This window comes from Erpetoichthys calabaricus, chromosome 2 (assembly GCF_900747795.2).
Source record: "Erpetoichthys calabaricus chromosome 2, fErpCal1.3, whole genome shotgun sequence".
Lineage (NCBI taxonomy): Eukaryota > Metazoa > Chordata > Cladistia > Polypteriformes > Polypteridae > Erpetoichthys > Erpetoichthys calabaricus.
This window is the reverse complement of record NC_041395.2, coordinates 349,270,035-349,286,106: the sequence shown is the minus strand read 5'-3', so window position 1 is coordinate 349,286,106 and position 16,072 is coordinate 349,270,035. Positions and strand designations below refer to the sequence as shown.

General features: G+C 47.4%; 1 protein-coding gene across 1 annotated transcript in view; it reads left to right on the top strand.

The window, feature by feature from the left end:
• deaf1 (DEAF1 transcription factor) overlaps positions 1-16,072 on the top strand; it is a 42,482-nt gene that overhangs the window by 7,049 nt on the left and 19,361 nt on the right. Inside the window, exons 2-5 of the mRNA XM_028796141.2 lie at positions 1,816-1,913; positions 2,385-2,514; positions 5,990-6,136; positions 15,020-15,159. Coding sequence (XP_028651974.1) covers positions 1,816-1,913; positions 2,385-2,514; positions 5,990-6,136; positions 15,020-15,159 — 515 coding nt within the window. The remainder of the gene's footprint in view (positions 1-1,815; positions 1,914-2,384; positions 2,515-5,989; positions 6,137-15,019; positions 15,160-16,072) is intronic.

The window sequence follows — 16,072 nt, the reverse complement described above, 5'->3', positions numbered from 1 at the left end:
AGCCACGTCTGATACCACGCTGGTCCAAGAAGGTCTGCCCGCCTCGTGGTCCTCATGTGAGATCCCAGCCAACGCTTACCGCTGCCATCAGTTACTGACTGGCGCTCGTCACATGGGGTGGCCATCTCCAGACTTGGATTGGGCCTTTCGGAGGTGCATGTGACGGACACTTGGGCTTTATAGCGCCCCTTAAAGGGAGCAGAAGGGAATGGCACAACGCTTATGTGTCTCCGTTTAACAAAGCAATGGCACGGCGGGCTGATGCTCATGACTGAGTGGTCTTCAGGTATTTTACAGCACTTTGTAGTGACGGACCAAACTCCTGTGGCCACTCAGAGGGAGTGATGGACAGATGATGAAGGCCTGTAGGGGTAGCCCTCTCAGTGGCCGTGGGTTTCATCTGTCGTCCAGTTGATCGCCACCATTGTTTTTTTTGTCAGTCTACTGAACGTCTTCCTCTGCCACATTATTTGATTTGTCTGCACTAGAGTTGCCATATTGACACACATCTGTGTGACTCAAGTCTTTGGTGTCACTGTTCTTCTTCTTCCTCTTCATCTTTTCCCATGTCCATGTGGGGTTGACATGTTAGACTGGCTCAGTCCTCCTCAGTCGGACCCTCTTCCTTCTTTGACTTCATCTGTCCCCACGTCTGTCACTCTTTGGCCCACATGTTCCTTGTCTCTCCTCGTCACTTGTCCACAGCACATCAGCCTCCTTTCCGGTTCTTTCTTAGATTTTGATGTCCCTCATTTCTTTTTCTCTCCACCTTCTCATTTCTCCTGCTGTGGTGCCTTTGCTGCTCACGGCTCAACTCCACCTCTCATTGGTGGCTTTAGCAAACGTGACCTTTAACCTTTGCCTGAACTCTTCAGTCACACAGCACTCCGAGTGTCCCATCCACGCTGCCCTCTATGGGTGAAGTCTCTGCGTTCATCTTGGCTGCCACTGGTCCTCGATATTTAAACTTCTCCCTGAATTCATGAATTGTGGGCCACAACCGCGTGCAGTGAAATGCCACCTGACTTTCATGTGTCTCCGCAGACAGGGAACGGGCACTGGAGCCCAAATGAAAATATGGAGTAAGAACGAGAAGTGGCAGCAGGCGCGGAGGTGACAAGGTTACTGACTACTCATGCAGTGGGCTAAATACTGGGGGTGCGTGGGTGAAGAGTGGCGGTGCAGGGTGGCAGGGCTCTCACCTGAGACAGCGACTGGTATGGATGTGGTGAGACCCTCTGAGCAGGCCGCCGCACCAGGAGATCACAAAGGATTGAATGAGCGAGTAGAGGTGCAGTTGGGCTGCAGTGTGACTTGACCCTTTAAGGTCATCAGTGGGGGTCAACCCAAGGAACCTGAAGTGCTGACCTGTTCCACAGCCTCCCCTCCGATGAATGGCACGATGCCCCCTCACCAGCTTATGATAATCCATGACCAGCTCCTTGGCTTTGCTAACACTCCGGGTGAGGTTGTTGTCCCGGCCTGGCCTGGTTGAGCTGGTGGTATCTTCACCAGACATCAAGATGGCATTAGAGTTGTGCTCAGCCACGCAGTCAGAGGTGAAGAGAGGGTAAAGTGGGGACCTCAGCCTGCTGCCAGTCTTGGTGATGATGGATGACGTTTTTCCACAAATAGACACATGCTGAGGTCTGCCAGTGACACAGACGGTGGTGAAGAGCTGAGCCCCCCGACCCAGGATGGGGTGACGGTGTGAAGTGCACATCTGCAGCCTGCCATCACAGTTCAGTTCACATCTCGGGGTCCGTAATCTTTCTAATGGAGCCTTTTTTTTTTTCTTTGGTCTCGACAATCCAGAGGTGACAACAATGACTGTTGGAAATGTCCCTGGCAGCGGAGAGAACATGTTCACCACATCGGTGGCTAACGCAGCGTCCATCTCTGAGCACGTCCTGGTGAGTGTTTGGTCAAAGGCTTCTGGGACCACCTCTGGGTCCAGGGTAGGGAGTTTGTTAAGGTGCCACAAAAAACAGAAATGTCAAAGTGGGTGGTCCAGGAAACAACAGGGTGGGCACTAGGGTCCCCCTTACGCTGTGTGTGACTCGGCTTAATGACATTCATAGTCAACTGAAGTTTTGAGCCACTCGGTTTAATGACAACTAGATGAAGGGGTGGGGTGGGGTGTCCCATCTGAAGATGACTTTACTTGTAAATGGGGGGGGGGAGCTTCACCTCCAGTCCACACTCCTGTGTCCCCGACTGACGTTGTCTGAATAAAAGTGAACACAGCCCTAAAACAAGTGACAAAGCTGTCGAGACCCCTTAACTAAGGCAGTCGGGTCACTCGAGTCACTGCCATCAGGGAAGCGTGGAGGCCGAAGGAGCCCCGTTTTTGAATTTATTTATTTTTATCTTTTACTTCATAGGCTGGCAGAACAACTCTGCAACTCGGAGACCCCCTCAACGCCCAGAAGGCCACTCTGATTGTGGTCCACACGGATGGAAGCATCGTGGACACCAGCAGTTTGAAGGGGCCAGCAACTCCTATCACGCCAGGTACGACGGCCCGCGGCCTGGGTGGTAACAAAAGAGTTAATACAGAAGATGGGGGGGGGGGGGGGGGGGGGGGGGGGGGGGGGGGGCAGACACGCGTTCTTATGAGGTGAATATTTAACATCTGCCCCTTCGTCATGTAAGGGTCCAGAGAAGAGCGACTGGGCTGCAGGGGATGAGTGATGAGGAAAAGAGTGGAGCCTTTAGAAAGATGAAGAGGAGACCTGAGTGAAGGGTTTAAAATGATGAAGGCTATTAGTCCAGTGGATTGATGATGTGGATGTGTGGAGTCCCAGGAGGTTCTGCTCAAGCTTTATAACACAGAGGTGAAGCCTCATCTGGAGTACGGGGTGCAGTTTAGGTCTCCATAAAGACATAGCAGCACAAGAGAAGGTCCAGAGAAGAGCAACCAGGCTGATTATGGGGGGCTACAGGGGGTGAGTGAGGAGGAAAGATGAAAAGAGCTGATCCTTAAGGAGATAAAGAGGTGACCTGACTGAAGGGTCTAAAATGACGAAGGTGATTAGTGCAGTGGATTGAGACGGTGACCTTAAAATGAGGTCACCAAGAACTCGGGGACACAGTTGGACACTTGTGAAGGGGAAACACAAAGAACGACAGACACCTGGAATGACGAGAGACCAAGTCGTGTGGTGGACAGGAGGACTTGAGGGACTTTCAAAACTCGACTTGATGTTTAATAGAAGAATTAAGTGGACAGGACTGGCGAGCTTTGTGGCCTGAATGTCCAGAATGTTCTCATGAAGACCAAAGTGAACACATCGGAGGATTCGTCATGACAGGGTGAGAGGCTCCCGTTTAATCAACTGGACTTTTCATTTTCAGGTGGGCCAAGTTTAGGGGTGCTTGACCTCAACCCCCCAACCCTCCCCCCTTAACTCCCACCTCCTTGTTTTGGGTGTCGTGTCACCAAGCAAAGTTATTATAGTTAAGAATAACTAAAATCAAAACTGAAACTAAAAAACGTTTTAGTAAACTGAAATAAAATAATTAACAAAACCGGAATGAAGAACTAAAACTGAACTATTAAAGTAGCTGGAAAGACGAACTGAAACACAATAATAATTTACTAAAAATATTTGTAGTTTTCGTTTTTGAATGAATATTCTTGCCGTTAATCTTTAACTCTAAAACAGAAAGTCCTCGACCACAAGCCGCCCGCGTGTCTTCATCCAGTGATCGGCGTTGGCGGTGGCCGAGTGAGCTGAACGCGGGCGCGTGAGTCGTGTGGAACAGAAAGCGACTTACTGGGCCGCCGTTCTCTGAGCTTCTTGATTATCGAGATGTAATTTAAATGCCGGAAATGGGAATGTGCTGCTCCACAAAACCTTCACCGTATGGACAGAAGAGTCGAGTTTGAGTAACGTTTGAGTTTAGGTGTCTCAGGTGGCTGTGTTTTGATGATAATAATTCACCAGAAACTTCACACACAAGAAATCCTTTCTGAAAATCAAACGAGAGACTGACGGCCGTCATACAAGATCAGCGTATTGTTGCTGACCAATCACTTTGACTTTAAAAATGTCGTTGAACAACAAAGTGACACAAACCTGGCAACGTCTCTACTGAAGTTTTTGTATGTATTCTATATTATTATTAATTTATCTTTTTTAGTTGATATTCACAGCTCTAAATACCTGATATTGTGAAAGTAATCCAGTAGCAGAATTAGGTTTTAAAATATCTGTCCCCCTCTTTTCAGTGTTTCTCTCTCTCTCTCAGAACAGACAGTTGAATATCATATGCGTTTTGTTCTTCACATCAGTCATATCACACATATTGTATATCAGGATTTTTCCTACCTTGCATGCATACCTGCTGGGTGGGCTCCAGGTGTCGTGTGATCCTCGTGAGGTTTAGATCGTGTCGTGTGTATTGTTCTTAATGTCAGATGCTGTCCTTGTCACTTTGTGCCCCTCTACACTCCTATTATCTGCTCTTGCTCTGCTCATTAAGGGTTTACTGTTCTCATGGTGGGCTATTCAAGTCTCACTGCCCCTAACCTTCACACGCCATGCTTGTGTTTCTTTGCTTCCCTCAGTACAGTCAGGTGGGGTCTGCACACTCATTCAAGCCTAAGACCCCTGTTCTTCCTCAGCCCCACATGATTTTCACAATCACACCTCACAGTAGATTCTCTTTTGTGATGTTTGATCTTTTCAGGCCTGCAGGTGTTAAAAGTCAGTCTATAAATTGTTTGTGAGATGGAATCAGAGATGAAGATGGCTGGTAGAAAACAACAAAGCCCAGTGTTTGAGATTTGTGAATGTAATATTGAAGTCATTCATTATAAGTACATTGTCTTGGAGCGGGATATGTGGTGTGCTGTGGACATTGAGAGTAAAAAACCTTCAGACCTTAACATTCACCTCAATTTCATTACAAATTGGCTCATTCTGGGCAATAAAAGGAAAAGATAAAAAAAGTGCAGATTTGTTCAACAAAAATGATACAAAATATTTTAAAAATAATAAAATTGTTCTTATTCAGTACCTGGTTTTGATTCTGCTTGTATTTATCAGAGAAAAACAAACCCAGACAGTAAACCATGGAGTGGAGTCAGCTTTTAAACTCGTGTCCTAACCCGTTAAGTGGGACACTCGGAGTGCTGTGTGACTGAAGAGTTCAGGCAAAGGTTAAAGGTCACGCTTGCTAAAGCCACCATTGTGACACAAAACTAAACTCCACACCATAATTACTAAAACTAGAACTAATAGATATAAAAATAAAATAGAAATGTCTTTGTGAAATAAAAATACACAATGAAGTAAAACTAAAACTAAACTGAATTTCCAAGTAAGGTCAGAACAAATATAGAAGTAAAAACTAATATAAAAAGGCCAAACTATCCTAACCACTGCCGCCGAGTCGAGTCGACTAACGAGACGCCATCTGTTCAGTTGAGCTCCGTGACGTTCCGTCTGCTATTGTGTGCCGCTGGTTGATCCCACTGGCATCGCACGCCTCACCCCTCACTAAACGTGTAATTTCACAAGACGTCGTTCTGTTATTGAAGGCCAGTGCCTCTCGCCTCGTCTTTTACGGACTGAATGTGAAACGGTGAATGTAAGGCTGCAAGGCCTTGAGAGGTCGCCTTGGATTTCCGTCTTCCTGACTCCGTTTGTTTTCAGTTCTTAAATGAACGGCGTTGGCGACCTCATGTGTGGTGTGTGACAGACGCAGCCGCTCTTTAGATCTGAGAGGCGGCACCTGACGGTAGAAAGACGAAGCTCATCAGTCGCGCCATTTTGAAGCTGCGGCCCACTGGCTGACTGAGCTGCTTTGGCCCCGCGCAGTTCCATTCTGACCAAGATGGGCATTAGCAGTGGGCGCTGGAGGCGTACGCAGTGCCATTTTAAATGACGATTGCTGAGAGTTGCTTCTTTCTTTCCTTTTTACTTTACATTTCCTCCTCCAAACCTTCAGCCATCTGTTTTTGTCTTCATTCCCACTACAGGTCCACAGACACCATCAACTCCTCTGACGCCCGGCCCGGAGAAAGAAGGCACAAAGTACAACTGGGACCCTTCAGTGTACGACAACGAGCTGCCAGTGCGGTGCCGGAATAACAGCGGGATGCTTTATAAGAACCGTCTCGGCTCGGGTGAGTCCTCCACACAATCACATTTGAGTCTCTTTTAGAAATCGTTTAAAGTAAACGGTAAGACCCTCGAGAGGTGAGTTACGTGGTACTCTGACGCCTGCGCAAGTAAAGGCCGACATTTTCTAAATACGCATTGAAAGGTGAAACAAAGCAAACATCTAGAGAGCCACAGCGTAGGTAAGAGGGCGACCACAAGATGGAGACAAATCTCAATGTCTCGGGTGCTGCTCCAGTCAGATGCCAAAAGAGCAGACCACCTAAAGAGACAAAGTCGTAATCGGGGGGCTCGTAGCAAGTGCGCACGTCGTCAAGTTCACCCACAGACTTGGACAACGACGGCTCTGTGCCATCACAATCTGTAGGAGCTCAAAGGTGACGTCACAACGAGATGAAGGTGTGGATCACATGACTGCTGTGGCTGATTAGAAATATGCAAAACGGCGGTGAAATGTGGACATAAACAAGACAGAGAAAGGCAGTACAGGCGTTATCTGAAGCAAAATATGAGTTTTATATCAAAACCAAATGCCTAAAAAAATGACAGACCCCAATGTGAATAACCCAACAGTGCAAAAATCATAACACCATCTTTTACCAAAGCTCAACGAGAAACCAAAACAAAAGCTGGTATGACACACACAGTGGTGTGAGGCCTTCATAAACCGACATTAGAGAAGGCCTGAATCCCACCAGTCTGCCCTGAGGAGGTCCACCAGAAGGCAGCCCAGTGTCCAGGAAAGTGGCTGGATTCTACTTACACCAGGCCAAAATACGTGCCAAAGTCAAAGTTTAAAAAAAATACATATTATGAAATATCCTGAATGTTCCACAAGGAAGAGGATCACTCTAAACCCCTGGCCTGTATAAAGCCAGGCAGCAAAGAAACTTTAGAAAAGAAGAATGTATTGGAGAATTTGAAAAAACACAACAAAAGAGTTCACTGAAGTAAAAAAATAAGAAAACACCTGAGTCATAAAATGAAATCCACAAGAAAATAAGGCAAAGGCAGAGGTCCAAAGCAAAGAAAGTTCAAAAGTCACAAATCCCACCAAAATCCAGCAGCGTGCCTTCAAAATGAACCACCATGGACTACAATTCCCAGCCTGCCTTTACAGGGCTGGGGGCGGGTCCTGAACTGTGATTGACAGGTGGACCCGCCCACAAAAATACAAGGAACATGAAAACGTGAAGAAAGACGACAAGAAGAAGAAGAAGAAGCAATTTAAACATAAGCCAGGGGGAGGAGCCCCAGCCATCGTGGGACGTGTATTTAACATGAGGTGAAAATGAGCAAAGAGCCAAGCAGACCCCCACATGTGAGGGGTCTTCATCCACTCTCAGACATCCCAAGAATGCACAGCGGTGGTCTTCCATGACGTCACACAGCTGATGGAGCCGAGCACATCCAGTGGTCCTGGTCAGTAATGAGAGCGGGCCATTCAGTCCATTGTGTTCACTCGGTTTGTCCAAAATTACATCGGGTCGAGATGTGGAGGTCTCTGAAGTCCTGCGGCCCACTGTGTCCTAGCAGACGATGCACGGGACACATTTTATTAGTATTATGGTATAATACTGCAGCGTCATGGAGCCAAACGGACTTGTGATGGCCAACGGAGCTCCACCTCGGGTGATGTGCTGTTAGCTGGCGGTCACTGAGAGTCTCGGGATAATAAGATAATATAATGTAAGGCACCGCTGAGTGAACGTGTTACAGCAACGTGAAGTCTGAAGACTGAAATACTCGAGTGAAATGACGTCACAACGAAATGCAAGGGGATCTGCTGAAAGTGCTGCAGCGTTTATGGAGCTCTACATTCATTTGTGTTGGGAATTTGGTTTGCCATCAGGAGCAGCTCTTCAACGGGTACAAGGAGACAACCTGGGGGTTACGATGGAGGGAACCCCACTTATGTACATTTGAGAAAGAGCAAATGAAAACAACAAAATGAAGTCGCACCGAGCTCACTCGTGGTTTAATGACAAACAAATCTGAAGATTCGACGACGAGTTTATGTGATTACAAAAACATGTGGGGCATCCATGGGAGATACTGGAAGGAAAACTGGGCTTTCCTAGCACATTCCATTGAGGAATAAGTGGAGCACATTTGAGACAAATCTGAGCTGAGTTGTATCGTATGTACAGAAGGAAAGAAAGAAAGAGAGAGAGAGAAAGAAAGAAAGAAAGAAAGAAAGAAAGAAAGAAAGAAAGAAAGAAAGAAAGAAAGAAAGACCTGCTATGATATCAGGCGAAATAGGAAAAGGGCGTTAAGTGACAGAGGGACTGACAGACTGGTGTGCATCTATCTATCTAATCCTGCCAATTCTATCTATTATATAGTGCCTTCTATCTATCTATCTATCTATCTATCTATCTATCTATCTATCTATCTATCTATCTATCTATCTATCTATCTATCTATCTATCTATCTATCTATCTCTCTATTATATAGTGCCTTCTATCTATCTATCTATCTATCTATCTATCTATCTATCTATCTATCTATCTATCTATCTATCTATCTATCTATCTATCTATCTATCTATCTATCTATCTATCTCTATTATATAGTGCCTTCTATCTATCTATCTATCTATCTATCTATCTATCTATCTATCTATCTATCTATCTATCTATCTATCTATCTATCTATCTATCTATCATATAGTGCCTTTCACTATCTATCTATCTATCTATCTATCTATCTATCTATCTATCTATCTATCTATCTATCTATCTATCTATCTATCTATTATATAGTGCCTTCTATCTATCTATCTATCTATCTATCTATCTATCTATCTATCTATCTATCTATCTATCTATCTATCTCTATTATATAGTGCCTTCTATCTATCTATCTATCTATCTATCTATCTATCTATCTATCTATCTATCTATCTATCTATCTATCTATCTATCTATCTATCATATAGTGCCTTTCACTATCTATCTATCTATCTATCTATCTATCTATCTATCTATCTATCTATCTATCTATCTATCTATCTATCTATCTATCTATCTATCTATCTATCTATCAATTATATGGTGCCTTTAATCTATCTATCTATCTATCTATCTATCTATCTATCTATCTATCTATCTATCTATCTATCTATCTATCTATCTATCTATCTATCTATCTATCTATCTATCTATCTCTATTATATAGTGCCTTCTATCTATCTATCTATCTATCTATCTATCTATCTATCTATCTATCTATCTATCTATCTATCTATCTATCTATCTATCTATCTATTATATAGTGCCTTTCACTTCTCTCTCTCTCATTCTCTCTTAATGGCTTTCATATTTAGCTGGTTATTATATAGCGCCTCTCCTATCGACCTTACATTCTTTTAGCCTTCTTATTGGCTTCTGTCCACTTCAGTCACATCTCCATTCAGTTCAGAAGCTCCTTCAGTCCTCACTTCTCCTCAGTTGCCCTTTGTGGACGATGAAATTGAATGTCAGTGAATGTAAATACTGTATTTAGACAAAGGAAGTAAAACTGTTAGGTTTGAATACACAATGGGGGCCTGAAAATCGAGAGTCCACCTTATGAGAAGGATTTAGGAGTCGTAGTGGACTCTAAGCTATCGACTTCCCGTCAGTGTTCAGAAGCCATTAAGAAGGCTAACAGAATGTCAGGTTTTATAGCGCATTGATGTGTGGAGTACAAGTCAGAGGAGATTCTGCTCAAGTCTTTATAACACACTGGTGAGGTCTCATTTGGAGTCCTGGGTGCAGTTTTGGTCTTCATATTACAGAACAGACACAGCAGCACTAGAGAAGATCCAGAGGAGAGTAACAAGGCTGATATCCTGGACCACAGAGACCAACAATGGAGGGAAGACAGGAATCTCTGAACCAAATGGCGATTAAGAGGTGACATGATTGAAGTGGACTAAAGTGACCATGGAAGCTATTAGGATATTAGATTATATAGCGCCTTGATGTGTGGAGTACAAGTCCCAGGAGGTTCTGCTCCAGCTTTATAACACACTGGTGAGGCCTCATCTGGAGTCCGGTGGGCAGTTTGGGTCTCCATAAAGACATAGCAGCACAAGAGAAGGTCCAGAGAAGAGCGACCAGGCTGATTACAGGACTACAGTGGATGAGTTCTGAGAAAACAATAACAGCATTTATTTCCATCACACGTTTTCATACAAATGATGTCGCTCATAGTGCTTTATAAGATGAATAAAGAAATAAGAAAAAATCTAAAAATCAAATTAGGCAACAGTAATTAACAAAGTATAAAGTAAGGTCCAATGGCCGGGCGGACAGAAAAAAAACCTCCAGATGGCTGGAAGAAAAAAAAAACTAAATCTGCAGGGGGTCCGAGGCCACGAGACCACCCAGTCCCCCCTAACATAAATGATCTCAATCAGTCCTCGTGGTTTTCAGGCTTCATGTGAAAGAATTAGATGATGATGATGGTGGTCATGTGGACCTCTGGCCTTTAATCCATCAATGGAGGGCAGCACGGTGCTTTGATCAGGTGGTGGGGGCGCAGATCACAGTAAACTGGATAAAGAACAGCAGAGAAAGTAGGTGTGAGTATGGAGTGTGGAGCCACCAGGAATGATGATGATGATGATAATTCAATGCATAAGCTGAATATCGGGGAAGATCTGAGGCTACAATTTGGAGTGTCAGGTGACAGACAGGCAGGACGGCTTTGTAAACCAGCAGCAGGATCTTAAAGTCCATTGTGAATGGCACTGGTAACCAGTGTAGTGATGCTAAGACTGGCATGATGGGCTCGGATTTTCATTTCTAGTTCAGATTCTAGCAGCTCCATTCTGCACTCGTTGTCTTTCTTGGGTGGTCCTGAGAGGAGTGCATCACAGTGATTGAGATGAAAGATGAAAAGAGCTGAGCCTGGAGATGAAGAGGAGACCTGACTGAAGTGATGAAAATGAATGAATTAGTGCAGTGGACCGAGACGGTGACTTTAAAATGAGGTCATCAAGAACACGGCTGGACACTTGTGAAGCGGAAATGTCACACCAACATTAGGAAGAAGGCCACAGACACATGAAATGTGTGACCAAGTGGTGTGGTGGGCAGGAGGACTTTAGGGACCCTCGATACTCGACTTGCTGCTATTTTGCAGGCGTCAGTTGGATTGAGGTGGTGAGCGTTGTTGGGCTCAATGGCCCCCCGTGCTCCCCTCTGGACCTTCTCCAGCACTGCTCTGTCTTTTTGTAATGTGGGGACCCAAACTGAACACAGCCCTGCAATTAAGGGGCCTCACTACTTACAAACTAAAATGAGAGACGAGTAACAGAAGTCGCCCTCGTGGTGACGTGTGACAGTTGAAGGTGCTGAGTTTTGGTCGCCGAGGGTCTCTCTTTAGTAGCGACCGCTAACTCGTTAATAAAAGAGTGAGCCGAGGCGGCTGCGGCTGGCTTGATTTGGCCTGTTTGTTAAGAACATTCGGACCCTTAAGGGTGCGGTGAGCTTCCCGTTATTTGATGTTTTATCGGCCCCCTGACGCTGCTTACGGCTTCCATTATCTGGTGATACCTGAGTTTCCTTTGATCTCCTTGTATCTTCTCAGTTTATGAGCCCATTGATTGTGGAGGTCCTATGAGCGCGCACACACACACACACACACACACACACTGCCAGAAAGCTGTGGGGTCCGTCATCGATAGGCTCTAGTGGAGTGGTCCTGAGCTCAGAATGGGTAACGTTTCAGATCAGAGTTCTACAAAGTTTGCTTAAAAGCCCACTGGACAACATCGGTGGCCCCCCCAGTTTAAAAGAGCATCTTGACTTTGAAATAAAAAATCGCCCTCCTGGTGCTGCCCCCCCCCCCCCACCATAAACAGGTACCTTTGGCTGTCATTTTCTAACCTGGTTAGTCCAGTCCCCTTGCTGGAGCCCCCTTAAATAGCACAGGGCACAAGGCAGGAAGAGAAGGTGCCCTCGCACCCCAAACGCACCCCAGGGCCACATTGGCATCGCCAGTTCACTTGACTGTGGGAGGCGCACCAAACCGCAGCCGAGTGTCTAACATGGCTGATCTTCTTGAGCTCCTTCCTCCTCACCCTGCCAACTCATTCAAGCCACTGGCTCCGCTTCCCAGCACTCACTTGGGGTCAGAGGTGACACACAGGTGATCACTGGCGGCCATGTCAACGGAGAGGTTCTTGTAACTTTTGCTCTTTAAGGGCTTCATCTTCACACACACACACACCATGCCTGGCACCCTACCACCGGGGTCTCCGTGGCCCCACTGTGTGGGGTTCTTAACTGGGTGCTGTAAAAGGTCCATGGTGCCACGTCAGAATGCACATCAGCTTAACCCAGGTGGTCCGCCTCACTTCAGTGGGTAGCCCCCCCCTTCTCCTTCTGTGCCACCCAGCAGAATAAAAACGACATGCGATGGTGCTAACGGTTACCAATCTCTCGGATGTCTCGTCCCCTGCCCAGGGGTGGCAGCTTCATCAGGGTAGTGGTGACACCAAGTGACACAGCAGGATATTGAGGGGTGGGTGAGAAGAGCCCGAGGTGATTGCCACTCTTTTTCAGACATTTTTGCAGCCCTGATGGGCTGCTCTGCAGTGTCCATGCCAGTGCCTGTCACTTTGTGTGTGGCTGTGATGGCTTCACTCCGCGTCTCTTCACCTTCGTGCTGCGCGGCTGCTGCTGCTTTGGGTTTTCAGTCTCACATTGCCATCTAGTGGAGCTGGCAGATATGCCAGTGGTGGTGGCGGCTGCAGCTGGTGATGTTCAGATTCTTGTCTGTGTCCAGAAGGGAGCATCAGCTCTGGCGATGCCCCCTGTAAAGGTTGTTCTGCTCAGTGTGCCAACACAAAATGCCTACAATAACAAGAAAACAGACGAGGGCCCAAATCCCAAGTCTCTGGTGAGCTGGGATTAAAGAGCCAGTCGGCATGCCGGCCAGCAGATATCGGATATCCGAGTCGCCCCAGAGCTTGGATGTGGTGGGCCTGCTGAGGTTTGGTGGGCAGCGGTGGTACTCCAGTGTGCCTGTTGTGGCGCGGCAGTGGGGTGTCAATGCCAGGGTGTGCTGACGTGTCTTAAGACATTTAAGATCATTTTGTTTTGGGACGATAAACCAATGAACGTCAAACGCTGGACAATCTCCGGGAACGTAACTCCACATTCACTCCTGGCAGAGCCCTGGGAGCACATCATGCCACAGGCAGGTGGCATAAAAATGGAAGCAACGAGCACAAGTGAATAACGAAGAGGGAAAGAATCAATTCAGAAACACCCACTGAAGCAACCGGACACATCCAGGAATCATCGGATCGTTCAACGTCATAGACCTCATCACCAGCTGGGAATGATCAGACCCCCAGTTGGTGTGCCAGCTCCTCTCTTGAGCCACAGCCACTCCGGTGGTCCTGCAGATGGATCTCCTCCACCCACCTCCTACTATGCCTAACTAAACCATCCATCCATCCATTTTCCAACCCGCTGAATCCGAACACAGGGTCACGGGGGTCTACTGGAGCCAATCCCAGCCAACACAGGGCACAAGGCAGGGAACCAATCCTGGGCAGGGTGCCAACCCACCGCAGGCCTAACTAAATCGAGGGTCTTAATTAAAACCTCTGCAGTCAGCCTCCACTGGAAGGCAGCCGACTCCCCGTCACGCCCGCTGGCATTGCCTGACCAGTTTTTGGTGGGCTTCTCCTCAGAGGCCTCTTCCCACACTGGCCTCAGACAAGATGACCGTATCTTGTCATCAGCCAGTGACAGCAATGCAGGGTGGTACCACAACAGAGGTCCCCAGGTGCACAAATGTGACAACTCCACAAGCCAGGGTCCAAATGACTGAAGGTACCACAAACTTGTGTGGGCAGACACACACACACACATAGAGAGAGGCTTCGTCGTTCAGGAAGGAGGCACAGATTCCCTCCTAGGGATGAACAGACTTTGCTGTGATGGCGTCAGTTGAGCCCAAGACAAAAACAAAGGAACTGGTGAAGGAGTCGGAGGCAGCAGGTACCCAAAGTATCTACGGCCACCATTGTCATCAGGGCCTTAGCAGCTGTCACACAAGGGAGGCGCCCCAACTCCGAGACGGACATCAAAAAGCCAGGTTGTCACCAGAACAGTGAAGTCTGGGGGTGACGGCATCATACTGTCAAGGGACTGCAGCACTTTAGAGAAGAAATGAAGGAGGAGGATTACCTGAAAATCCTGAAGGAGGACCTCAAGACGTCAGCCAGAAGGGTCTCACGCTGCCCCTCACGCCCTCTCATTTATCTTCCAGCCCGACCACAATGCCAAGCATAACTTCAAAGTTGTAACAAAATGGCCGAAAGAGCACCAGGTGACGGTGCTGGTGTGGCCGTCACAAAGTCCTGACCTTTGGGGTGAACTGAAAAAGCGGGTCTGAGCAAGGAGGCCCACAAACCCACCTGACTGGCATCAGATCTGTGTGAGGAGTTTGTGGAAGGCGACCCTGAGCGTTCGATTCAACTCCAACAAAGAGGCTGGAAGGCCACTGAAAGTCGGACCCAGGAGATAAAGGCCACTGCGCTCTTACTGGGGACTTGACCACTTATGGAAATCAAGTTGATGCCCACGTGGACTTCATACTGGGAATGCGTGGCATGTGCGGAGTGGTAGGTGGGCGGTCTGTGACGCCGATGGCCTGTCCAGCAGTCTCTCAGTCTGACGGTGGACTCGGTCCCCGGACTGAGTGGTGCGAGTGCTGTGCCCGTCCAGCCGCCCGCGAGCAGCGCAGAGGCGGTGAGTACCACCTGACTGGCGTGAATGTCCACAGCAGTTTAGGGAATCACAAGAACAAACGCTCGGGAGTGGCGATGCCATCTGCGCCTGCCTCACTTACACGGTTGCCCTTTTTGTCTTTTAAACAGGTGGCAAGGGCCGGTGCATCAAGCATGGCAGTAACTGGTTCACCCCCACGGAGTTTGAAGGCATGTCTGGTCGAGCCAGCAGCAAGGACTGGAAAAGGAGCATCCGCTACGCCGGGAGACCCCTACAGTGCCTGATTCAGGTCAGAGCCATTTGACCAAAGGTCATGTGATATGAAGCGGCAAACGAGTCCGCTGGAGCAGAGCAAGTAGAATATTCAAAAAGTAAACGAGCGCAGAGACCCCCAGATATCCTCAGAACAGTTCAAGGGTAGTAAGTTCAGATCAATACAACTTCAAAAGCAGAAATTGTTCATCTCTACATCTCCTATTCTCGATGTTTTCAGCGATGTCTCAGCATTTCTGGAAGCTCATGAAGAAGATCTGCAGGTTCGGGTTTTTATTTCTCGCATATCAAATTACTGGAAGTTTGTCCGTCCAGTTTGTCACAGAGGAGCAGTCTGGATGCCCAGAGGTCCCTTTTCCTGGCCGCCTCCCCCAGCTGCTCAAGTAGGGGGTACAAAGGAGAGAGATGATGTCCCCGAAGCACCTTCTCGGGGGGGGGGGGGGGTCCTAATCAGATGTGGACGATCCGCGGCTCGACTTTGGGTTCCTCCAAAATGTCTGCACTCCTCGTCCAGTCACCCTGTGTAAGAACCTCATTTGTGTTGCTTGTTTCTGTCACCACCCACAGCTCCTGATCATTGCTCAGGGTGGGATTGTAAATCGACAGATAAATTGAGAGTCGGCTCGGCCCCCTCTTCACCACGACTGGAGGGGGCGCTCCACCCTTTCCTGCCTGAGAACCAGGACCACCTCATCCCGGCCACTTGACAAACGGTCACAGTCTGAGGTCACAGCCCGATGAAACACAAAGCTGAGCTGCGGTGCTTCAGACGAGACGTTAGGAACTGCAAAGGGGAGCACCGGGCGTCTCTGTGGGCTGACATGCTGGACCTCTGTAATTAGGGAAAAGGTTTGGGGGTCCATCCTGTGTATTGTGAAATAAGGCAGCAGAGTAATCACAAAGGACTGAGACAGAGCAGAACTAACTAG